This window comes from Cydia pomonella, chromosome 13 (assembly GCF_033807575.1).
Source record: "Cydia pomonella isolate Wapato2018A chromosome 13, ilCydPomo1, whole genome shotgun sequence".
NCBI classification, from domain to species: domain Eukaryota; kingdom Metazoa; phylum Arthropoda; class Insecta; order Lepidoptera; family Tortricidae; genus Cydia; species Cydia pomonella.
In genome coordinates this window covers 14,292,679-14,319,252 of record NC_084715.1, presented here as the reverse complement: position 1 = coordinate 14,319,252, position 26,574 = coordinate 14,292,679, and the positions used below count along the sequence as shown (strand labels likewise).

At 39.4% G+C, this 26,574-nt stretch overlaps 2 protein-coding genes across 3 annotated transcripts; both read right to left on the bottom strand.

Moving 5' to 3' along the window:
* Positions 1-216: 216 nt before the first annotated feature.
* LOC133524302 (replication factor C subunit 5) lies at positions 217-26,574 on the bottom strand. The gene is made up of 8 exons (XM_061860235.1): positions 26,273-26,574; positions 26,128-26,192; positions 25,922-26,049; positions 24,548-24,710; positions 10,515-10,674; positions 6,589-6,803; positions 6,095-6,172; positions 217-433 (listed from the first exon to the last, which is right to left on the bottom strand). The coding sequence occupies exons 1-8, from the start codon at positions 26,305-26,307 to the stop codon at positions 267-269; spliced, it is 1,011 nt and encodes a 336-aa protein (XP_061716219.1). The 5' UTR covers positions 26,308-26,574; the 3' UTR covers positions 217-266.
* LOC133524305 (ras-related protein Rab-28-like) lies at positions 13,927-19,497 on the bottom strand. 2 transcript variants are annotated; one of them, XM_061860240.1, is made up of 5 exons: positions 18,487-19,497; positions 18,289-18,416; positions 17,727-17,903; positions 15,897-16,130; positions 13,927-14,208 (listed from the first exon to the last, which is right to left on the bottom strand). In XM_061860240.1, exons 2-5 carry the CDS (start codon positions 18,403-18,405, stop codon positions 14,008-14,010), a joined length of 729 nt encoding a protein of 242 aa, XP_061716224.1. In that variant the 5' UTR covers positions 18,406-18,416; positions 18,487-19,497; the 3' UTR covers positions 13,927-14,007. The 2 variants fall into 2 exon arrangements, with proteins under 2 accessions (XP_061716224.1, XP_061716225.1); XM_061860241.1 differs by lacking the exon at positions 18,487-19,497 and having other exon boundaries at positions 18,289-18,476.

Below are 26,574 nucleotides of genomic sequence, written 5' to 3'. Positions count from 1 at the left end.
TCATTACGACTGTAGAATTGGAGATCGGTCGGAATTAACTAACCCTAAGCGATCAAGACTAGGCTGAAGCGACTGTTAAGTGACATTAACATCTTAATCATCTTATGTATGTAGTTTTGTCACATTATCTGTTAATATGACAGCACTTCGTTCAGATTACTTGATCCCAGTCGACCTAGTTCCGCTAATGTGGCGCTAAATGAGAATAAAATCCTGTCATGTTTTTTTATAAAATTTATTTAATAAAAATACAAGATTCACAGTACCTATTGTTCAGCCTGCACTTGGTCGAGTTTGACTTGATCCCGGGCTACCTGGAAGGCGGCGATGAGCGCGGCGAGCTCGATGCGCTCGCTGCAGCCGCTGGCGAGGCGCGCCTCCGCGTCCGACATCTTGATCAGGAGGGATACGAGCACCTCCGGTGGCAACTTCACTGGAGAACAAAAAACTCTTTGAAGCTCCTAGTCCTGGCGCTTTCTCGGTTGCAAGGAGCCCTAGGTCCGCTTTTGAGAACATAATCCCGTGAATTCGCACAATGCATAAGAAAATGTCTTACTTTAGAACACGTCATATAAGTTAAGTACATATCCTCATAATGTTTTCCTTACTCGAAGGATTATTATCAGAGATCGGATTTCCCGGTGCAACACGGGGTGAATGACCTCAAACATTATACTAATATTATGGATATACCCCCGGATTCCACAACTTATATTGTTGAATAAGTTACTGGCTTTATTACATTCAGTAAATTTTAGGAACATTTTGTCGCGTAAAATATATATTTTCGGAAAATAAGTGTACAGTTGTGTGCAATATAATAGCAGTCAATAAGAAAATTAAAATTATGGTTAAACTATAACTTTAGATTTTTTTATATAATTCTTCTGCATTACTTGACACTGATTCAAAGTTAACTGTAACCTTTACTTGAATAATATTGGAAGTAAAAAAATTACATCATGAAAATTGGCTTTTTTACTAACTTGCGGAAATTCTTATAAAAACGTAAAACCCTACGAAAAAAATACAATTGTGTACTATAATTGTAATTTATTATCTTGCCTATTATTTCAAATCAAAGCTTTACATCTAACTAAACCCATGTCATCCAGAAAAAAAAACTTTTCTATAAGACGACCTTCGTCGCAGAGTGTACAAGTGGTCCATCATTCGGACTTTGTTGTTGATTTTTGACCGACTTAGTAGTGCAGAAGAATTATATAAAAAGGTAACAGTTCATTTTGAAACAATGTCAAGTAATGCAGAAGAATTATATAAAGAGATCTAAAGTAATAGTTTTACCCTGATTTTCCCTTTCTTATTGACTGCTATTATGTTCCACACAACTGTATGTGCATTGTGTATATAGTAAGCGGTAGTATTTTCTTTATTCATCTTAACTCTTAGGTATAGGCTTTTTATACAACGTGTCCCAAAACTCAACGATAAGCCGGCACCAGAGGATGGAGCTGCTTATGATTAGTCGAGAAAAAATAAGGAAAAAAATAAATCTCAATTATTTTAGAAATTACAGAAAAAAAATGAAATTCATCGAAAATCGACATCCCTAATGGTATTTTTAACGACCATGTCACAAATATTCAAATATTACTGTTTTTTTTTTGTTTTTGGAAACTTAAGTAGCCCTGCTATCTAACACAGTTCTTAAAAATACCATAATACATGTAGTTTTTACACAAAAAATAATCAAAATTCATTTTGTCCCTACAATTTTGAAAGATTTTTTCTTACAGTCCACTTTCAATCATCATGGTGTAAAAAAATAGTATCGACACCACTATGGCAATTATTTTCAAAAGTTGACGCAACTAACCAAGATTCTAAAATGGTATAATACTTTAGGAAACCTAGTCACAAAAAAAAAACAACGAATTTTTAAACAAGAATCGACATTATTTAATGTTGGCGGTAATTACTTTTACTGTACCCAAAAAAGGATTTTTGTTGTTGAAAAATGTTGAATAAATGCAAAGAAATGGTACAATTTTTTTTCCTTTTTTTTAAATTCATTTACTACATTATTAATACTACAGTAAATGTTCAAATTGCCTGCCACCGGCATTAATACAGACATGACATCGCCTTAGAAATGATCGTTTTATCCTTCTACCATTGATATGATCCGCAGCTTGTGTGATTTTTTGGCGAAGCTCGTCCAATGTTGCTATGGGTTTTGAGTAGATTTTGTCTTTAAGACAGCCCCAGTAGAAGAAGTCCAGGGGGTTCAGGTCGGGCGAACGGGGTGGCCACAAGATAGGACCAAGTCGCCCGATCCAACGCCCTGGATACTCTTGGTTTAAGTATTCTCGCACTGCACGGGCATAGTGAGCTGGGCAACCATCATTTTGAAACCACATGTTTTGTAAATCACGTAAAGGCACGTCTTCTAATAATTCAGGCAAGTCGTTTTGTAAAAAGGTCAAATAGCCATCACCATTAAGGTTTCCTTGTAACTCAAAGGGTCCAATTACATTTCCATTTAAGATGCCCGTCCATAAGTTAACCTTGAATTGATACTGAGATTTGTCTTCTCTCATCAAGAGTTGTGTAGATTTGAATAGCCATCTTTCTTGCAGGTTGATTCATCCGACCATAGAACTTTGTCTAAGAATTGGGGATCTTCCCTGTGCTTTTGCAGCATCGCACGGCAAAATGCGACCCGATGTGGATAGTCCCGCGGTAGTAACGTCTGCACACGCCTGTAGTGATATGGGTGAAGTCTGTGACGTTTTAGAATTCGATGTGCAGAACTTTTTGGTATTCCCGTAGCTAGTTCTATGGCACGTACCGAGGTAGTTGAATCGTTTTCTATTTCATTGAGAACTTCTTCATCGCGTTCCAATCTAGGTCTTCCAGTGTGTCTCCTGTCAAATGGTAAACGACCTTCCGCAAAGGCTTGATGTACATTAATAAACACTCGATAATCCGGATGTCTTTGAACATTTGGGTACCTTTCTCGATACAATCTGCTAGCAGCGTTAGCATTGCATCGGCATTCTCCATAAATGAGATGCATATTAGCGTATTCCAACGGTGTGTACGGTAGCGGCATGATAAACGCTAAACAATCCAGAATACGGAAAAAGTCCAATACACAAAACACAATCACAGTCCAAAATAATGCCAGGTCAGTACAGTTTGCAGATCACCAGTCCAAAAAGCAAAGCCAAGAGTTGTTAGTATGAGAGCCACATCAATTAATACGGAACGGTGCACAGCGAACAAAGGATCAGAGTGTACTGACTTGAAAATTGTATTAACTACCCACATTTTCCATTGAAATTTTAAAACTTGCAACAACAACCCTTTTCAAAAGTGATTAATATCAACATTTAAAAATGTCGGTTCTTGTTTAAAAATTCGTTGTTTTTTGTTGTGACTAGGTTTCCCAAAGTATTATACCATTTTGGAATCTTGGTTAGTTGCGTCAACTTTTGAAAATAATTGCCATAGTGGTGTCGATACTATTTTTTTACACCATGATGATTGAAAGTGGACTGTAAGAAACAATCTTTCAAAATTGTAGGGACAAAATGAATTTTGATTATTTTTTGTGTAAAAACTACATGTATTTTGGTATTTTTAAGAACTGTGTTAGATAGCAGGGCTACTGAAGTTTCCAAAAACAAAATAAAAAACAGTAATATTTGAATATTTGTAGACATGGTCGTTAAAAATACCATTAGGTATGTCGATTTTCAATGAATTTCATTTTTTTTCTGTAATTTCTAAAATAATTGAGATATATTTTTTTCCTTATTTTTTCTCGACTAATCATAAGCAGCTCCATCCTCTGGTGCCGGCTTATCGTTGAGTTTTGGGACACGTTGTATAATAATAAAATACCAAAACATAAAAAATGCAAACAAACACATTATAAAATACCTAACCTAGGATGCCGCCAGAGCGTTTATTATTATGCAATATATCGATATATATACATATATATATATATATATATAGTACCAAACATTTACGCATAAATTAATAATTATTTATTAATAATATTATATAATTGATTCATAGAATTTACAATTTAATTCAAATACACTCGTATTACGTCAATAGATAATGATGTCATACAGTACAAATTAAGCTTAAGCTAAACTAAAACTAACAAACTACTCAAAGAGGCCCCCGCGAGTTGTTCCCGGCGCAAAGGTGCCCATCACACTCGCTGCGTTACCGCGTTGAATTGCGATGGATAGCCTTTGCGCCAGGAAAGAACCCACGCGGGCATCACGCCCCCCTCTCCCTAGCTCGCCGCCCTATCTCCCTTATAAAATCCATAGCTTCCACCCCCCAGCACCCTGTCGTCTCACAAGCCAAGGGGATAAAGTAATAATTATTAAGTAGGGCCGAATATTTGTCATGCTTTCTCGCTGCAGCACATTCCGCAGCGGCCCCCGCTGTATGCACCGTACGGCTGAGGTGCGAGGCGGCAAAAGTGCTGACGCACGTGGCGTCCCACAACAGGCACTTGCCCTTCTCCCAAGGGACCAAAGTTAAGCCGTCGGGCCTTTTTCCATCCCTTCGACAGAGACCCGGCGGTTCAAGCACACAAGGGATATTGGCGGAAATTAAGGCCCTCCGAACGATATCATTGAGTGCATGGTGACGCGGAAACCTTCCCGCACAGCGACAACAACTCAAATATATATATATTTATCGATATATGTACTTTCAACAATTACAAAAGATAGGTTGTAAAAGTCTGTTTAATACTGACCAAAGTATCAAATAGCCTTTGGTTATTAAATACAAAATTTAGGTACATAAATAAAAAAATCATAGTTCATCATTAAATTCATTAAAAATAGAAGTTTTGTTTTTTATGGATATCTATTAAAAAGACTATACATGTTTACATTAAATTAAAGTAAAGAATATTTAATGCATTGATAAAGATTTAGTTTACGAGTATATTCCTACCTACCATATCGATATAATTTTTTTCAAACGAAATCCGGGAATCTTGGTCATATCCATATTACGTTTTCTACTTGGTATCCCACGGTGTTGCCCCGGAAAATCCGATCACTAATTATTATAGTATTCTGTTGATAAGTGACGTCCTTGTCATGTCACCTACATATGTAAATCCATTTGTTCAGTCATTCGACTTATTGCCATGAGTTTTAGTAAATCGACTTTCCTTTAAAGGCTGCATAGCACCAATAAGTGCTGTTGTATCTTTAGGACCGTTACATCCGGTTGCATCAACTACAATCGACGGATTGACGTAACACAGCAGAGAAGCATAAAATAAGGGAGGCAACAGGAGACCCTCGCGCGGGCAGCTTTTTCGCGCAAAGACTCGCTATTGCGATACAGCGCGGGAATGCTGCCTGCGTGATGGGCACTCTGCCAAGAGGCCAAAGGTTTGGAGGGTATATTTTAGTTATTTTATTTTTTTAGTTAGGTTTAGTTATATTAGTTTATTTTATAAATAGTTATAATTCTTGTAACTTAAATTTAGTTTGTATATACATTATCTTATACCTTTAAACGAGCAATTCTTGTATATATATATATATATATATATATTTCTGTGATTTTGGAAACGGTTCTAACGATTTCGCTGAAATTTGGTATATGGGGGTTTTTGGGGGTATACAATCGATCTAGATTAGTCTTATGTTTAGGAAAACGCGTGTTTTCGAGTTTTCATGCGGTTTTCTTTCGACGCAGAATATGGTCGCTAATTTCGTGTTGCCGGCCACTGTCCGTCTGGTCCAGCGGGTTAAGACGCGGACGGTTAGAAACGAGTGTTACGGGTTCGAATGTTTCCCGGTGGCTAAATTTTTTTTTTATATATGTTCAAGTTTATATATAATTTTTATTGTTTTAGACAAGTTTAATTTAGTAAAAAAGTGTAGTTAAGATTATCACCTATACACCGCCATATTACAATAAATAGTTATAACCGAGCAAAGCTCGGTCGCCCAGGTACTTTTATAATAAATGTTCAAATAATCCATACAACAAAATGTTCGCGATTACGATTACAGACTGTTTAGTGCAACCGGTCTGTAATGTTAGAAGTTGGAAGTAAACGAAGTTAACTTACTTCTTTGTATAACCGTATGAACTTCTGTCAATATATCACTTAGAGCCAAGCCTTTTGCTATCTTGAGATCCTGTATATCTGTATTAAAGTTCAGAAAGTATTGGCACGAGATTCAATAGTGTCCGGCGAAATCTTAACAATTACATATCAACATTATCAACTGTACCATGGATCTGATATTGGTTGAAAAAGACATCTGGTTCGAAGGACCATAAGTCTACTCCACTTCTTAATACGGATAAAAAAATTGTAAACACGTACATCCGTATGTTAGTAATATAACTAGACTAGTGATTAACTTGTACAAGAGCCCTAGATTCGCAGAATAAATTTTCGAGTCTGAATATTACCTAGATCGACTAGTATTCAGATAATCCGACGCCAGAGAATTAGTAGTAAACTGACAAGGCAAATGTACGTAAGTACATGTGCAATTACTAGTTAAACAACTCCCTCGCAATGAGTGGTAATTTAAAATTCAAAAAAAAGGATACTCTTAAAGCACGCAGCGAAGTCATTCTCATTGAGCAACCAGTTGAGAATCGCGTTGATGTCAGACCGCAGCGGGTGTCCAACACAAGTGTACACAGTGTCTTCTGTAACTCGGCGGTACGCGAGCCACGTGCTTTGAAGCGTGTTAAGGACTTTACGCATGTCGCCGCCGGAGAGTGTGAGCAGCGCCTTTAGGCCATCTTCTGATATATCCACACTGATGAACAAAGAATAAATTTATTAACACAAACAGTCTAAGAAATGATTGAGCAGTCAGATTAATTTACTCTCTTAAACTTAAACATATACCCATATCCATAAAGAATAGTAATTCATAAACCAAGGATGTAGTGGCACTTAGCAGCTACGAGTTGCATGCTAACGAAATTATTCATAAACACACTACAAAGTCTCAATTAATTAATACATGTTTTATCCCTTTCTTACAAATTAGAGTTCTGCCGTTCTCGAGAACGTTCTCCGTTTTGCATGGGAAACGTTCTCGCTCGAGAATATTAGGACGAAGAACGTTCTCACCCGAGAATATTAGAACGTAGAACGTTGTCGAGAACGGCACAACTCTATTACAAATATATACCTAAGTCAAAATTACAGATTAAGATAAACGATTATTAGATAATTGAAGCTTGTAGCGCGTTTATGAATAAGGGGGTTAGTGCACTACTTAGTTGACACTGTCAACTTGACAGACGTCGAATGTGAAATACCTACTTATACCTATAAGAATGAAACTGGCCCCAAATAAAAATCACATGTTAACCATAGCGATGTCGATTGTCGATGTGTGTCATCGCTTTTAGTTCCTCTGACAAGCACGTCGCTAATTCTCAATAATAGCAAGTGGGAATCATAGATTTCGTTTCCTTCATTTAGGCACGTTTTGCCTGCCGTACGTAAATCCATAGTAAAGGCAGTAAGCCCATCGTCGCGAGCCATACACAGTCAATAGTTGTCACCCTATGCTACTCTTTAGAATAAAATCTTGTAAATAATATTGAGCATTTACATGTAGGTTATCTTACGTAAAGTAACGTAAAACATAATAGCACAGATACTTGTACGAATTAGACATAGTACTCTATATACTTTGACGGCAGAAATACCTAAACACTTACAATATAATCATAGCGAATTAATCAGCAAAACTACAAATTACTTAACTTATCTAGAATAGCGTGGAATATAGATACACTAATACAAATTATCAATGCCACGCGTGTAAGCAAAATAATCTGTGCGGTCAAACAATTACGTTTCATATTCAATATCAAGATCAAGTATTCACTATGCGCGATGAGTTCCGTTTTGGTAACTAAGGATAAATGAACCATTAATGTTATCTATTTGACTATCGGTATCATTGCCAATATGTAAAGTTTATCTATAATGATTATATTATGTCTGTGTTAAATGTAACTACTTACATCGCACTGGGAGTGTTGGTCCTATCTACAGGACAGTTCAATGCAACAAAAAAGTACCTACACACAACATTTAAAAGAATTCACCTATGTATTTAACCATTTATCTATAAATATATACGGTCAGCAAAGTTATTAGCCTAGCACTCCAGCATACAAATAAAAATATGTATGCCGGGATGACCAGCTTATAATGTTGCTGACAAACGTGTAAAAAGGGTGTATCAGCAGCTACAGCGCATATTTATTTGAATTCGCAATATTGCATAAAATACAAAACAAATTAGCATGAAAAAACGGCAGTGCAAAGTGTTTACTGGAGAATATGAACAATACACAAAATGCACTATTTTATTGTACAATTCGTACATACAGTTCGCGTAGGGTATCGGAGAATTCGGGGCTGAAGAAAGAAAAAGGGGTGGGGTACCTGGTGCGGGGATCGGGCATGTCGGGAACAAGTGTTGTTTATTTTCAATTACTCGTGCCATGTGCACAAAAAATAGACTATAAGGTACAGTAGGGTTCAAAAGTGCATGGACAAGTTATGAATGAAATCATTCATTAATTGTCCATGCAAATTTGAACCTGATGGTACAGTCAGCTGCAGAGAAAAAAGTACTCCCCTGTATACAAAACTTCTAGGTACCTCTTCTCTGCAGCTGGCTGTACATTGGCAGACAATACCACTTGCGTCGAATGACAGTTCCTATGACATATCATTTTTATATGGCGTATCACGTAAAATGTTTGTAGATTCTTTATGGAAGTTTATTTTATTTAGAAATCTTACATTTAAGTAAAATACGCTATAAACATTTTTTTTTATTATACTCAACAAATAACTTGAAGGAACTGCCATCAATACCAGAATTCGGCGCGAGAGGTATAAATGCAGAAAACAAGCATTAAACATATTATGGGTTTAATAGTACATTATGATACGAGTGTGCTAAGTTGGTTATTACACACGAGGCGATATTTTGCGCGCGAGTTGTAAGCGAGTGCGCAATAAGAAAGCCGATGTGGGTAATGACCAATGCACACGCGTTACATACGACGTTTTTCAACACACTTGCGAGGAAAAAACAAAACATTTTGTCAAAACAGTAAAAGTAAAATTTTCTAAATGGTGGATTACAGTTTTAACATCGAATAATTGCACCAAAGCGTGCTGGGCTTGTAGGCACTTATTCGCCAGTTCAGTGAAGTTAAGCTACATACACGTTTTCCAAGAAAGACTGGGCGTTTTTGCTGATTTTCCACTGAATAAAAGTTTCATATGCCGCCAATTATTTTTCACCCGATTTTGATAGAAAAAGGCTATCTTTTTCGGCTCTTGCCTCTATTAGTATTACTGGCAGAGTCTATTTTATGTGTTCTTCATTTTTAATGCTCGATAATGGCATTTTCGTCAATATATAAACTAAAAACATGCAAAACTATTCCAATATTATGACAAATACGAAAAATGGCTTTTTTTTGGCAAATATCATAAAGGAAGTTTTTTAAATGTTGATATTAATTATTTATAAAAATGTTATCTGACGAAAGTCGAGCTAAAAAGCGGCACCGCCGCGCCGTTCCTTTTCTCGAAGCAGTTCAGGCCATTTTCGACCCCCCTATAATTTAGTTGTGGATAAAACTAGAAGCCTGAATTTTCAGTTACCAAGCAGGCATTGTTTTAACCCACTATATTTCAAATTTCATTCAATTTGAACCAGTAGTTTAAGAATTATAATTAGTCAAAGTTTATAAATGTTGTCACTGACTGACTGACTGACCGATCATCAAAACTCTAAGGCACTTCTAGGAGACATAGAAGCTTCATATTTAGAATACATTTAGTGTTTAGTGTATAAATCAAGGAAAAACTCAAATATTTTGCAATTTCGGTCGTTTTCTACTGGGCCCCAGGCTTTGCAACGAGCGTACTACTAACCTGACGAATTATAAGACGAATACACGTGTTTTCCGTGTACTTCCCGTGTAAATAAATAGTACCTGGGCGACCGAGCTTTGCTCGGTTATAACTATTTATTGTAATATGGTGGTGTATAGGTGATAATCTTAACTACATTTTTTTACTAAATTAAACTTGTCTAAAACAATAAACATTAAAAAATTATATATAAACTTAAACATATATAAAAAAAAAACAAAAGTTAGTCTCCGGGCGAGATTCGAACCCGTAACACTCGTTTAGCAGTCCGCGTCTTAACCCACTGGACCAGACGGACAGTGGCCGGCAACAAGAAATTAGCGACCATATTCTGCGTCGAAAGAAAAACGCATGAAAACTCGAAAACACGCGTTTTCCCAAACATAAGACTAATCTAGATCGATTATTTACCCCCAAAAACCCCCATATACCAAATTTCAGCAAAATCGTTAGAGCCTTTCCGAGATCCCGGAAATATATATATACAAGAATTGCTCGTTTAAAGGTATAAGATAAATTAAAATAACAATAAGTAAAGACTAACCCCTCAGCAGCTGCGACTTCGCGTAGGCGCGGCACGACCTGCGCGGCGTGCAGCGGCGCGAAGCGAAACCGCGTGCAACGCGACTGCAGCGCCGGGATGATCTTGCCGAGGTAGTTGCAGATTATGCAGAAACGCACGTTCTCCGTATACTTCTCGATTACTGGAAACAAAGGAATGTTCACATTGGCGTCTCTACTTTATAGAATAGAATAGAATAATTTATTCGCAAGAATATGTATGTACAAAGGTGTCCTTATAAATAGTGAGTAACAATATTCAGCCATTTGGCATGCAAATTTTAGGAATAAGTATCGACAGCATTAAAATTATTCCTATAACGTTCCTAAACCGCTTTTTAGTTCCTAAAACGTTATATACTTCACATAGGAGTGAGTGGGTTAGGTACCTATTAGTATTTTTCGCTGTTGAATAGGCAAATGTAACGAATGATAGACGAAATCGGTCAAACGGAATACCTTAACTCTCACAGGTTAAATTATCACCAGTTGACTTGCTAGTAACCTACAGGGTTCTCAATTAAACAAGACAAAAGTTTTATCTGTTACGGCCCGATGTTTGGTTATAAAAGCCTCTTTTCTCTACCTATACCAAACTATACTAGTTTTTGGTAATCCTAAAGTACTTATGGACTTATTAAAAATATTAGAACAAATTAAATTATTTTCAGAAAATATTTTAGGGGGCGGCATAAGTCAAATTTTCCCAATAGCTTTTTTTCCAATTTTTTTGGTCACTTATTCTTAGTATATGACATTTATTTCAGTTTATACTTATGTACTTATTCAAAATAATACTAACAAACCATTCAACCCTCGAAAGCTTTAGCATTAGTTGAATAGCTTCAAAGGTATACTCGTATAGGTTAAGGTGGTTTCTACCAAGGGGTGGGGAAAGAGGAAAGAGACTGATGCGGAGATGCCCATCGGCAGTTGAAACTCATTGCAACTCTCCAGTATGTTTTTAAGCTTCTTAAGTATCGTAAACTGGGGTTACTTTGATTCGTAGGGTAACATTTTGACGACCGGTCTGGCCTTGTGGGTAGTGACCCTGCCTATGAAGCCGATGGTCCCGGGTTCAAATCCTGGTAAGGGCATTTATTCGTGTGATGAGCATGGATATTTGTTCCTGAGTCATGGGTGTTTTCTATGTATTTAAGTATTTATAAATATTTATATATTATATATGTCGTTGTCTAAGTACCCTCAACACAAGCCTTATTGAGCTTACTGTGGGACTTAGTCAATTTGTGTAATAATGTCCTATAATATTAAGCTAGTGGTAAATATCAAATGACATTTCGTACATAAGTTCCGAAAAACTCATTGGTACGAGCCAGGATTTGAACCCGCGACCTCCGGATTGATAGTTAGACGTCATATCCACTCGGCTACCACCGCTTACATTGAACATCGATTTTTTAACTATAAGTAATTCGTTTCTAAACGCATTGATCATGTATTTCTGCTAAGGTGCCAACATAAAATTCTTAAGCTCGTGTTGAAATATCAACTCCCTAACCCTCAAAAATCAATGAGCAATGTAACCCTGTAATGTTAAAAAAAAATGTAATGTTAAGAGGCTGTCAACACCCAATGTCCTTGAAATTGATGTTACTTAAACAGTTTTTTAAGAAAGACTATTTGTTTTAGTCAAGTAAGAAAAATATATGTTCATATTAATTATATTTCAAAGACCGTGGTTGTGCTTGATACACGATTGAACGAAATCGGCTCGATAGAAAATAATTGCAAAGGTTGGTCTTAAAATCACAATTAAACGGTTTTATGTCTTTATTGTTTTGACTTATGGGTCTGCAATTAAAATCACAATTTCAAAACATTTATATCTAAACCGTGGTTGAGTAAAATATTACACTAATTATCCACTTTTTAGGGTTCCGTAGCCAAATGGCAAAAAACGGAACCCTTATAGATTCGTCATGTCCGTCTGTCTGTCCGATTATGTCACCGCCACTTTTTTCCGAAACTATAAGAGCTATACTGTTCAAACTTGGTAAGTAGATGTATTCTATGAACCGCATTAGGATTTTTACACAAAAATAGAAAAAAAAACAATAAATTTTGGGGGCTCCCCTTACTTTTTCATCAAACCCATACGTGTGGGGTATCTATGGATAGGTCTTCAAAAATGATATTTAGGTTCCTAATATCATTTTTTTTCTAAACTGAATAGTTTGCGCGAGAGACACTTCCAAAGTGAAAAAATGTGTCCCCCCCCCTGTAACTTCTAAAATAACAGAATGAAAAATCTAAAAAAAATATATGATATACATTACCATGCAAACTTCGTAGTTTTTTTTAATACGTCATAAATGGTACGGAACCCTTCATGTGCGAGTCCGACTCGCACTTGGCCGCTTTTTTTTATTTAAATATTTTTCTTATTATTCCCTTGCCCAGGCCCAGTAACATGCGACAGTGCTATCTCATTTACTCCGATACAAATAGACAGTGTGCGCGCTTTAGATATTGACAGCCTCTTAAGGCTTGGCCAAACACACGGCGCGACGCAGCGTTAAGTACATGCTAACAGGTTAGCGACGTCAAACAGACTGCGTCCCGCCGGCATCGCGTCCCGCTTCTGTCGCGCCCCGCGCCACGCGGCCCCTTGCGTCCACGCGGCGCGGGCGCAGCGCTGCGCGGCGCGGACGCGGCGGCACGCTGCGCCGCGCTTGGTCACATCAGTCGGACGTTAGGCAGCGCGCGGTGCGTACCAATATATTAGTTATTTTGTGATTGTGATTACGGATATAGAAAATGAGTGTCTTGTTTCGTTATGAATGGTTGCAAAATATTATGAAGCTCTTCAAAGCTGCCTTTGGACATGCGGAACTATGAAAAGAACTTTTCTTCATCCGATTGTAACTCCCGGCACAATCTGTTATATTCTCCATATTCCAATCTTTTAGTATTAATTGAATGAACTCACTTTCTTGTACGCTTTCTAGAAGCGGCCGCCATAAACAAAAGAGTGTCCTCAATGTCAGAGTCGTCCGATTCATTCTCGTATAGTAGCGTCGCTTCGAACAACAAAAAAACGCTCTGATCTGTGGCTTCGAAAGGAATGAGCGGAGCGACCCTCCCCGCGCGCATGCTGACTCCGGGCGCGAGCCACGCCTGCATCGCGCCGCGCTCACGCCGCGTTCGCGCGCGCGATAGGGGCGTGTTGAGAGCACGAGGCCGGCGCGATCCGCGCGCGCCGTTTGAACAGGCATCGCGCCGCAGCGCCGCGTCGCGCCGTGTGTTTGGCCAAGCCTTTGATGTTGTTGTAATCTAATGTTAATGTTGTGCAAAGTTAGCAAATTATATCACCTTGAATTGGTCACTTGCAATATTGAATTCAGTCACCTACCAATAGGCATCACGGCATCAATCTCTTTCCCCGCCCTTTGAGAGAAACCGTTTCCCGGTTTACTCATACAATGAAACAACGACATATCAAATCATCGACTTTATTGTAAAACGCAGACGGAGCTTGAAGCCCGCTGCACGCGCCTGAGCGCCTTCCTGTTCATGATGAGCGACTGCCGCGGCTCGGCGGCGGCGGGCGGTGGCTCGGGCGGCCGCGCGCGCCCGTTGCTCGCCGCCGGCGGCGCCGCGCGCACCTTCACGCCTATCACGCCAGCCACTAGGTTCGTGAACGCCGTGTTTACCTGCAAATATTACATTACTGTATTTATTTATTTAATCTTTATGGCACATAGGAAAAGATACTGTACAAAAGGCGAACTTAATGCCATAAGACATTCTCAACCAGTCAACCTTTAAACAAAGCATAAGTTGCTGTACTATCTCGACTGGAAATTAAAATGTCATTTACTTATGCTGCAGTGAGTTCAGCGAGCAGAGTTTTTGAAAAATCTTAGCTCTTTTACTGTTATTACTATTCAAGTGAAAATTGCTTCTAAAATGAATATTTTTGATCGAATTAGTTGATTACTTTTTGTGTTATAACTAAAATAACAATTCGTAAACAATGATATCTGCGAGTCCCGAGAATCCCGAGCACACGCGGCCTCCACTCAGTGCTTAGCCAGTTGCGTTCGGAGAAAGACCTGAATTCACGGCGCCTAAGTGTAGTTGCAAAATAATAATACGACACATTATAATAGACCAGATATAACTGTGGTAGACAAAACAAAGAAAACAGCCCTTTTGATAGACATAGCCATCCCTAACATCCATAACATCCAAAGTACAATAGCTGAAAAATTATCCAAATACACCGACTTAAAGGAAGAAATAGCCCGGATATGGAAGCTAAACAACGTTACCATAGTACCCATTGTTTTGTCTACCACAGGTGTCATCCCGCCACAATTACACACCTCCTTAAAATCTCTGTCATTACCTCCATCGTCTTACATTGTTATGCAGAAAGCTGTAATTCTGAATACTTGCCGAATCACCCGAAAATTTTTACAGAATGATATAGCCACACAGACCTAGACCAGAAACTACATTATATTTTTTCTAATATGAAATGCACTTGGCCTTGGCCCGTGTACTTCATTACGCCAGTACTCTGTGTACTGAGATATTTAAAGAACCCGTATAAATAATAAGAATAATAATATTCTTTATTGTGCACAATAAAAAATAAAATAATAAAATAGTTATTTATTCGTTGGGAAATATGGTTGTTTAACTCCTCGTGCGAACATATCAACCCAAGCAAGTAAAACATTCCTCGCTGTGTAATGTACGTGGTTCGAAAAGTGGAATCTTGAGCGTTACGAACGTTTCGAACCAATCTTCGCTACCGAGTGAAACACTTTTCACCACACCAATGCGACGAAAATACTAAATAAAACATTACAAATCAAATACGCTATTAAATACATACTTATCATTCAAAATAATCAATCACTTAAAAGCGAATTCCACCAGCCAACATGAGAAAACAACTCAAAATTTGCATGGAAATACTTTGCCCCTCTCGTGGATAAAATGCATCTCATCAGTTTTAGAATAAAAAGAGCTTTTACGAGCTGGTGTGGTGAAAATAAAAAGAATAATGTATGTTCTCGTAAGGTGACGTAGGGACGGGCCCAGATTTATTCAACCGACGAATGTGAATTTGTAAATGTTCGGATATTGATCTACTGTCCGTAATAAGTAGTAATAGCTATACTATACTGTGCACCTTCACAAAACTACTAAGATGTTTTAGGCATATCGATAAGTTCGATAACCCTAATTTTATAATATGGTCTTTTTAATATGGTTTGTTGATGTTGGGGCGAGTTTAAACCAAGTCAGTTGTCATTGTCACATTAAGCGAAACGGTTAAAACTTTTTTAGGGCACTGCTTTTTAGCTTACCCACCAAATTCACCCACCATTTCTCCTGTCCGCGCTGATCCTTTGTAATTCTCTAATAAATGTTCGGAAGCAAACTTCTGTACGCACGACAGCCGCACAGCCCTCTGATGCTCCAAGTCAGACTTGTTACCAAACACGGCCAGTAGAGGCTTCTTCACTTCCGCTTCAAATATGTTCTTTACAGTTGTGATCCAAGTGTTTAGATTCTCGAAACTTTGTAAATTCGTTAGGTCATAAACAAATAATACTACCTGAAAGGAAAAAAAAACATCCGTCAATATTAACAAAGCTCATTAACTGAAAACATGGTTTTCAAATAATTATTAATTACCGAAACAAGCACGCCATTATTTCGGATCTGTTGTAATGAACAGACATGAGACAAGTTTCCTGTCAGATAATTACACTCGTACATCGAAAATACTTAGTTCTTGCCTGAATTATAAAACATACCTGGGCGACCGAGCTTTGCTCGGTTATAACTATTTATTGTAATATGGTGGTGTATAGGTGATAATCTTAACTACATTTTTTTACTAAATTAAACTTGTCTAAAACAATAAAAATTAAACAAATTATATATAAACTTGAACATATAAAAAAAAAAAAAAAAAGTTAGTCACCGAGCGAGATTCGAACCCGTATCACTCGTTTAGCAATCCGCGTCTTAACCCGCTGGACCAGACCAACAGTGGCCGGCAACACGAAATATGCGACCATATTCTGCGTCGAAAGAAAAACGCATGAAAACTCGAAAACACGCGTTTTCCCAAACATAAGACTAATCTAGATAGATTGTATACCCCCAAAAACCCCCTTATACCAAATTTCAGCGAAATCGTTAGAGCCGTTTCCGAGATCACAGAAATATATATATACATACAAGAATTGCTCGTTTAAAGGTATAAGATAACCCACAAAGTACCCAAGTAAGTCGCCTAGTGTAGGAGCCAGTGAAACCTACTGAAAATTCTTAAATGTACATATACTGCTTCTTAGTTTTAAGACTGAATAATTTCAATTTCTGTGAAAGTTATCTTGTGTACAATAAATAATTTTTACTTTACTTTTTTACTTTAAAGTACAAGGCTATAGAAAGGTGTGAAATGCAGTTTTCTATGAGCTATTGAGCATTGACATAAAATTGGCCAGCAAATGTTAATTAGGCTGGCACGTCGTCAGCAGTACGAAGCACCGGCCCGCCATAACTCGTCGCCTTGCGTGCCCCCTTATGCTTCACAAATCTCAGATAGCATATTCACCTACACTTCACTACACTACGTGCTAACATCAGTACTACGTGCTATAGTTGTTAGTTTTGTAGCTGGCCCGCAACGGCTTATCCTTTGTCTATTGTTAACTAAAACCGCGCGTGCCACTTACCTGCAAAAAAAGGGCCGGGTAACTTTAAGCAGTTATTTAATTAGAACTCCTATGGTAACTGAAATAAGATTCAAAATGAACAAATGGAAAAATAATTTGTGATTTCTTGTGTGGTCCCTATACGGTTACTGAGTCGAACGCTACCGAACCAGTCTAAAATGTGTCCTCGATATGCGGAACAAAGGCGCGTTATCGGAGAGCGCACCTACACTGGTTTTTTGAGCGTTGGACTAGCCCGCGCACAGGTGCCAATTATAATTATACGACCCTTTTTTTGCAGGTAGTGGCACGCGCGGTTTTAGTTAACAATAGACTAAGGATAACCCGTTGCGGGCCAGCTACAAAGCTTACAACTATACACTACGTGCTAGCCCGAGACACTGACCCTTCACCTCGTCGCCCCGCGTGCCCCGCTTGCTGCTCATATAGGTAGTATATTCATCTACGCTACATTACGTGCTCACATCAGTAGCGTAGAGGTAGTTCTCCAGCATGCGCGTGGCGAGCGCGTTGCCGGCCACGTCGCACAGCTGCAGCGGCACGGCGGGCCGCAGCCCGAGACACTGACCCGCCATCACCTCGGCGCCCTGCGTGCCGCCGCCGGCCGCGGTGCCGCCCAAATAGCGCGCGCATAGGCTGCTCTAAAAAAAAACACATACCCATATAAAATTTAGAATTTCACTTTTATTACTAGCTTTTAGCCGATTTAGGGTTAGGTATTTCATCTTATTAACCCTTTTACAGCCTGAGCGTAGTATCAATATTATTTCAACCTTACCACTCTGATTTAAGGTTTAAAATAGATTGCACTTTGGAAAAAAAAATCAATTTTACTTGAAGTGAATTTCAATAGGTATCTTGTTTTCAGTAAAATCTTATAGATTGGTGCAGCCTTGATACAAAATTAATGTAAAAAAGTTGAAAGTTTAATCATTTAATAATATTATTCCTATTTAAAGGAAACTGATTAAGCAAAGAGGCAAAGCAATTAAAATATTAGTAAGGTTATAATTATAAGTTACTTACTTTGCCAGTAGATGGTTCACCAACAACTGTAATTTTAACTGTTTTATTCTGTAGTTCATCTTCTTCACTGTCCGACATTTTATTTTGAATTGTATAATTATATTGTATAAATACCATTTAAAAAAAAACTAGTTTGAGAAGTTGTTATAAAGTACTTAAAGTTATTACTGTTACTATTATTTGTAGTTAATATATTACAATTTACTTTATAATGTTCCTTTTATAAATATTTCTTTTTAATTTAATTGTAATAGTCAACAAATGGAATTTCAGTGACAAGACCTTCATATTTCTTAGAAAACTTTTGTAATGTTTGTACAAGCAAATCACCATGGCAACAGAACAAATCATACAACCTAAACAAGTAAATGTCATGTCATACATAATACAGGGTGGACAAATAAGAATGATACACTTTGTTTTTAAATTTTAATTACATTAAGTGGAAATTTTACTAAATATTTTTTCATAAATATATTATTCAGGGTTGGCAATTGTATACGGAAGATAATTTCTGCCAAATGTCTACCACTAGCAGCAAGCAATTTTATCTCAAATGTTTCTGTTGTTTAAAACACGTTGTTTGCTCGATTAATTTTGAAAAAAAGTGACAGTGATAGGCACCCAAATTCCCCAACTTTGCAGCTCTTGACTTATTTTTGTGGGGCTATCTAAAATTACGTTTCTATGCTAACGAGCTGATGAAATTTAAACAGTTCAAACCGACTATTCGACACAAATGTACTAAGATAATGCCCAAAATGTGCGAATAGTTACTGAACATTGGGATGATAAGAGCTTACATTTGCCTGCTGTTAGAGGTGGACATATGTCAGACATTATGTTTCGCATGAATTTGCCAACCCTGAAGAATATATTTTTAAAACAATACTTAATAATTTTTGAACTTAATACAGTTAAAATTTAAAAACAAAATGTATACTTCTTATTTGCCCAACCTGTATATGTGGGGCATTAAGTGATTGCTGTTTCAATAACAAATGGTTATAAAGGTCATGGAGTAGTGATTTTAATATTTTATTATGTATTTGGCACATAAACGGAAACATACTTTTATTACTAGCTAGTCATAAATATTATTTATCATACATATAACCTGCAGAACTGGCTAACAGAACTGCCCAATATCTAATTTGACCACGAGCGTAACGTCACGTTCGAAATGTCAGGCCATATAATAAACGTAAGTTTACGCGATTAAGTCCCGTATTCGTTTTAAAACTATGGTTGAGTTCTTCTTTCCTCTTTAATAATATTTAAGATCATATTTTTGTCTGTGGTGTCCATACAACTGTTTGTTTTAGGTTATATTTCTTACAACTTACAAGAACAGATACACCAAACATGTTAGTTATAGGTTACATCAATGAATGAATAATGTCTAGATTAAACTAAGTTTAACAAAACTAGAACTAATCAATTAAATTCATTACTATTACTTACTAAAAATTCTAGTACTCTAGTGTAGTGGGTGCGGAGATTGACTCCAGATACCAAGTTGCAGTGGCTAGGAATCTAGATTCCTACTGTGAGAATATGTCTGTCTGGGAGTCAAATAGAAGAATATAATGTATGTGATACATACATAGGGCTAGTGACTAAAGTTACTGTGCTGGTGGTCGGAATTACAGAAAAAGTGACGGGCTAGGTCAAAGAAGAGTTCTCACAGATCGCGCGGGTACTTTAAAAGTTACATAATACAGTAACCACAGATTATTTCATTGAGCCGGGTGTTAATCTAAAAAAGTATTTTGTGACAGCTAGCTGCCTCCTTACCTCAAGACTTTGATGACCAACCATTCCTAGCGCAAAGTGAGTAAGGTACATCTAGGGTTAGTAACCATGTTGTTTCCAGTACAAGTACCTAACAAATGATTTCTTGATCTTTTCAATGAGAAGTCCATACTATTTGTCATATGGGCTCCAGGCAATATAGTACCAATATGCGAAGTAAAAAGGCATTATATAACAGCCTCGACCATCACCCCCGCCCGCCTCGTCCAGCTCCCCGTCCACATCGTCGTCAGGCGACGAGTTCGCGACAGCGCCTGACACAGACGGGTCCAGTGACGAGAGCGGGCCGCCACCGCCGCCGCCACGACCACCTGCGCGACGAGGGCGGCCACCGCTGCCGGCACGCTTGGGGCCTGCGGGACATCCTGCCCCGCCCACGGCTCCCGCTGCCGGTGGTATAGTGCGACGCATGAGATGGTCTCAATCCATTAATGAGAATGTCATGCGCGCCTATTATGGGGCTACAGAGGGGGGAACACAATTATCCGCGTATCGTTCAAGAATACTGCCTCTGTTTCAGGCTCTTGAACCTACCATCACCGTGTCGGAGCAACGACTATCGGATCAGGTGCGCGTCATTCAACGGTTAAAGCGGTTGGACGACGCGACACTTGACCGGCTTCGCCTGGAGGCTCTCTCTGCTCGCGCGGCCTCCACCTCTGTGCGGGATCTGCCCGCCACGACGCCGGATCCGGTGCCCGCACCCGACCTGGCACCGGGGGCGCCGCGGGTCGATTTCAGTACCGACGAGGGGGACTTTGCGAGTCAGAGCATGAGCACCCCTGCTAATGAGCAACTGAGGAGGACTTTGGATGAGGCAATTAAGCAGTATCGCTCCACAACTCACTCTAGGCCACGATTACCACGTCTGCCTATGAATAGACGCAACCTAGCGCTAGTGGGAGCCCTGAACGCTTTACTAGAGCCACACATACGGACTAGTAAAGATTTAGATGATACGCACTCGATCATGTACTGCGGAGCCATCGCGGCGTGCCGTGTTGCTCGAGTCAAGTTTCCGGACGCTGAACGTGCACCTAGGACCGTCGGAGGTGTGCCTGCATGGCAAGCGCGGATCGAGCGACGTATCACCTCGTTTAGGACTCTCATTGCAAAGCTGACCTGCTTCAGGGGGGGCAACAACCGCCCCCGAGTAATGCGCTTTGTGTACCAGGCATTCGCGGGGACGGATATCAGGCCCCGCGACTACATGGCCAATGTCACAGAGCGCATCGACTTTCTAAAGCAGAAAGTCTATGCATGGGCAAACCGTATTCGCCGCTACAGAGAGCGTGTGGACCGATTCCAGCAGAATCGTCTTTTTCAAAGTGACCAAAGGAAGGTATACAGAAGGTGGGAGGAAACCGACCCTCATGTGTCCGACGTGCGGCTGCCGGATGCTACTGCCATGACTGATTTCTGGCGTAGCATCTGGTCAGTGCCCGTTGAACACACGGAGGGCGAGTGGATAAACGTTGTCGAACGTGAGTGCGAGAATATCGAACCTATGGGGGCTACCACCATCAGCCCCGATGACGTAAGTTGTGCCATCCGTACGGTCCAGAACTGGAAAAGTCCTGGACCAGACGGATTGCACAACTTCTGGCTAAAATGGTTTCGGTGCTCGCACTCACGGTTGGCAACGCAGTTCCAACAAGCCCTCGAGCTTGGTTCCCTCCCTCCTTCCCTAACAACTGGAGTAACCTTCCTGCTCTACAAGTCCGGTAGTACCACGGAAGCGAAGAACTACAGACCCATCACGTGCTTGCCTACACTTTACAAGCTCCTTACATCCATTTTGAGAGCAAAAATTAACGCGCATATTGTCGCTAATAACATTTTGGCCACTGCTCAAAATGGATGTAGGGTTGGGTCCCGTGGTACTAAAGAGCTCCTCCTCATAGACATGACCATTTGCCAACAAATCCGGCGGAACAAGAGGGCCCTCTCAGCCGCTTGGATTGACTACAAGAAGGCCTATGATTCGGTGCCTCACTCATGGCTGGGGAGGGTCTTAGAGCTGTATAAAGTTGATACAGCTTTAAGAGCCTTCCTAAGCGCGTGTATGAGGCAGTGGACCACAGTCCTTCGTCAACCAGGAGGCGGGGATGACCGTCCTGGCCCGCAGGATTTTATAAGGATTGAGCGAGGAATATTCCAGGGTGATAGTCTGAGTCCCCTGTGGTTCTGCCTAGCTCTGAATCCCCTCAGCACCCTGCTGAAGGATTCGGGACTAGGTTGCCGGCTTCGGAGAGAGGGTGAAGTCGTTTCTCACCTTCTGTACATGGATGACCTCAAATTATTTGCACCAAATAGCCAAGACTTGTTGGATCTACTGAAAACCACCGAAGTCTTCAGTAGTGCCATCAACATGGAGTTTGGTGTCGATAAATGTGCAGTTATGCATGTACAGCGGGGGAAGGTTGTAAATTCAACAAATTTACAACTATCTGAGGCAATGGCTTTCAGATCTATCTCTGAATCAGAAACCTACAAATACCTTGGTATGTCACAGTCGTTGGGTGTTGAGGATGAGGGTATTAGACAGTCGGTGAAGGAACGCTTTTTCAGTCGGCTCACAAAAGTCCTTAACAGTCTTTTGTCAGGAGGCAACAAAGTGCGCGCCTTCAACGCCTGGGTAATGCCCCTGCTCACATACTCCTTTGGCATACTAAGGTGGACTCAGACCGAGCTGGACGCCCTGGATCGGAGGGCCCGGCTACTGCTAACCACACACCGTATGCTACACCCACGCTCGTCAGTTATGAGATTGTACATCCCACGGAAGTGTGGAGGTCGAGGCTTCCTAAACGCCAAAGATCTCCACAACCGCGAGGTGTGCAATCTCAGGAATTATTTCCTTAACAACGAGTGTGGGATGCATCGTGATGTGGTGGCAGTAGACAGGAACCTCACGCCGCTCTCCTTGGCAAACGAGAACTGGCGCAAACCTGTGGTACTAAGTACTGCGGATCGCAAGGCGGCATGGGAGAGTAAGGTGCTACACGGGCGGTTCTACAAGGCCCTCACGGGACCCGACGTGGACCTGCTCGCGTCGGTGAACTGGTTACGATTCGGGGACCTCTTCGGAGAAACCGAGGGTTTTGCCTGTGCAATTGCGGACGAAGTGATGATGACGAACAACTATCGGAAATATATCCTGAAGGACGGTACGGTCGACATTTGTCGGGCATGCCGCCGTCCCGGAGAGTCACTCAGGCATATAATTTCCGGTTGTTCTCATCTTGCTAACGGCGAGTACTTGCACAGACATAATCTCGTAGCCAGGATTATTCACCAGCAACTTGCTCTTCTATACGGCCTTGTGGACCGCGAAGTACCGTACTACAAGTACTCACCTGCGCCAGTTCTCGAAAATGGTCGTGCCACGCTCTATTGGGATCGATCTATTATCACTGACAGGACTATTGTAGCCAATAAGCCTGACATCGTGATAATAGATCGATCGCAACGCCGGGCCGTGCTCGTCGACATCACCATCCCCCATGATGAAAATCTCGTGAAAGCCGAGAAGGACAAGTCCAGTAAGTACCTAGACTTGGCTCACGAGATAACCGCCATGTGGGATGTTGATTCGACGATCATTGTCCCGATAGTCGTTTCAGCGAATGGTCTCATAGCGAAGAGTCTCGACCAACACCTTGAGAGACTCTCGCTAGGTGGTTGGATCAAGGGTCAGATGCAGAAGGCGGTGATCTTGGACACGGCGCGGATAGTCCGCCGGTTCCTCTCTCTGCGGCCCTGACCACCGGCAGCTTGGGCCCTGCCCCGCTGCTGGCGGCACCCTAGGTTAGGTTTTTTATAATGTGTTTATATGTATTTTGTATTATTTTTGTATGATTTGTTGTATTTTACTTTTATATTCATATTATAAAATGCCTAATCTAAGACACAAGATCAATAAAGAGATAATAATTCAGCCTATATACGTCCCACTGCTGGGCACAGGCCTCCTCTCATGTGCGAGAGGGCTCGGGCTATAGTCCCCACGCTAGCCCGATGCGGATTGGGGACTTCACATACACCTTTGAATTTCTTCGCAGATGTATTGCAGGTTTCCTAACGATGTTTTCCTTCACCGAAAAGCTAGTGGTAAATACCAAATGATATTTCGTACATAAGTTCCGAAAAACTCATTGGTACGAGCCAGGATTTGAACCCGCGACCTCCGGATTGAAAGTCGGTCGGACGGAGTAGATTGATATACTACAAAATAAAGGGCTTTTAGAGATTTATATAAGACTTTGAATTTACTTTAGGTCCATCCAAAAAAATGTATACCGAACACATTTGTAAAATATTTACACTGCAATATTGGCAAAAGCCACTTCACTAAAATCAATATAAGCCTGCGACAAGAAGAGCCCGAGGGCCCTGAGGAATAAGGTTTACTCTTTCATACAAAAAAATAAAATCTACTTACTTCTGCGAAGTGCATTCTGTGCATCATTGGTCATGGCATCGGCTTCATCCAGGATTATCAATTTTGGCCCAGCTTTGAAAATAGTTCTAGTGGAGGCAAAACTCAGTATCTGTCCTCGCACAATACCTATGCCTCTGTCATCTGACGCATTCAACTCTAACACCTGTGAATATTATCATTTACTCAGTGCATTTAACCTTTAACCACTGACATATGAGTGTGGCAATTTGTCAGTCATTATGACATTTTATTATCATTCATAATCTGATACTGTCAGCAAAAACATGTCAGCAGTTAAGGATTAATAATCATCACCAATGAGCGGAATTCTTCATAGCAAAAATCAAACTGTCAGAGGGATTGACCTAACTATTTTATCGACTTATCGATGTTACGGAATAATATCGCATTAGGTATCCATAATCAACTTAAAAGATTATTCTGTAACATTTGACCTCTTTGATAAGCAACTTGCATCTCCGTATTAAAGTAAATCATGTCAGCGTCACATATGTCATTTATGTCACTTGAATTTTCATAAGTGATTTCCGTGCCGTGTTACTAAAATGGTTAATCCTAAAAGAAAACAATAAAAAAATGGATACAGAAAGATTCTTATTTCAGTTTCAAAAAAGATTTTTCCACAATATATTGCTCTAAATGTTACGTTCATTTACATCATAAAAGTATTTTCTGTTTTATTCTTTACTATTATACCAAAATACAGTAGCGGTCAGCTAATTAGGGACACCGTTAATTTGTTTGTATGTATATCCCAAAGCCTAATTTCATTACTTTAACTTTGTTTCGTTAAGTGACAAATATTTATTGATAAGTCGATAAAACAGTTAGGTCAATCCCTCTGACAGTTTGATTTTTGCTATGAAGAATTCCGCTCATTGATCATCACAATGTAATAAACATGTTTACCTTTAATTCAGAGTTATTTTAATCTTTTGAAATGAATATACATAATTTTCTTAGATTGAGATAACTGTTACCAATAAAGAACCTATTCAATAATTAAAGGACCCAAGGGTCCCAAAACAACCTCAGCTAGTTTTGGGTTCCCCAGATAATTCATTTATTTATTTATTATTATCTCAAGGAATTCAGAGTTCTATAGTCAGTACATTGGTCTTTTTCAATAGTATTACAGAGCTAATTACTCACAGATATAATTTATATGTATTATTTAAGAATTAATCTTTTTTTGGATTTTTAAAGGGTAAAAGAAAAAAATTCTAAAAACAGCAGGGTAAGTTAAGTATATGTATTTAAGGAAAAAATATGAACTTGTGTATTTTATATTGCATATAGGGTTACACAGGTTACACTATGACTGTGTATATACACCAAATGTCACATATTTACCATAGAATTGAATTGCTGAGGAGTATACATTTGTTTGGCACATGCTAGAATTGTAGATGTCTTGCCAGTTCCAGGGGGGCCGTAGAAAAGCAAATGTGGTAACTGGTTCTCCTGCATAAACTGGTTAACTGGAAAAAAACAAGAATACCGTCATTTACTCTAATCCAAACTTGATAACCTAACAAAACGAAGTTGAATATACTTACTTGTTTTGATAATATCATCGTGAGATACTAAGTCTTCTAGTTTAGACGGACGATATTTTTCAACCCTGTATAGAAAATACAGATGATATTAACGGTTATTATTAAAATTGTTTAAGTAGTACCGGTTATTGAAAGGTCTTCTTACCAAGGCAAGTTTTTCGAAGAGTCGCCTTGAGTCATTATGAACGAATCCAAGATGTTGCTATATTTGATCACTATGTTGATTCACTTAAGATTGGTATAAAAATTACATTAAGGGAGAATATAACAACACGAAAAACTATAAACGTAGAATCGCGCTCAAATTGCAAAACATTCATCTGACGTTTTGATACTTGACATGACATTAGCATTTGGCAAGCTGTTAGTAGTGTTGCTATACTAATAAATGTGTTGTTGTATATTGGCTCCTCTACATTATGGCCCAGCGTAGGCCAGTCCTAGGCA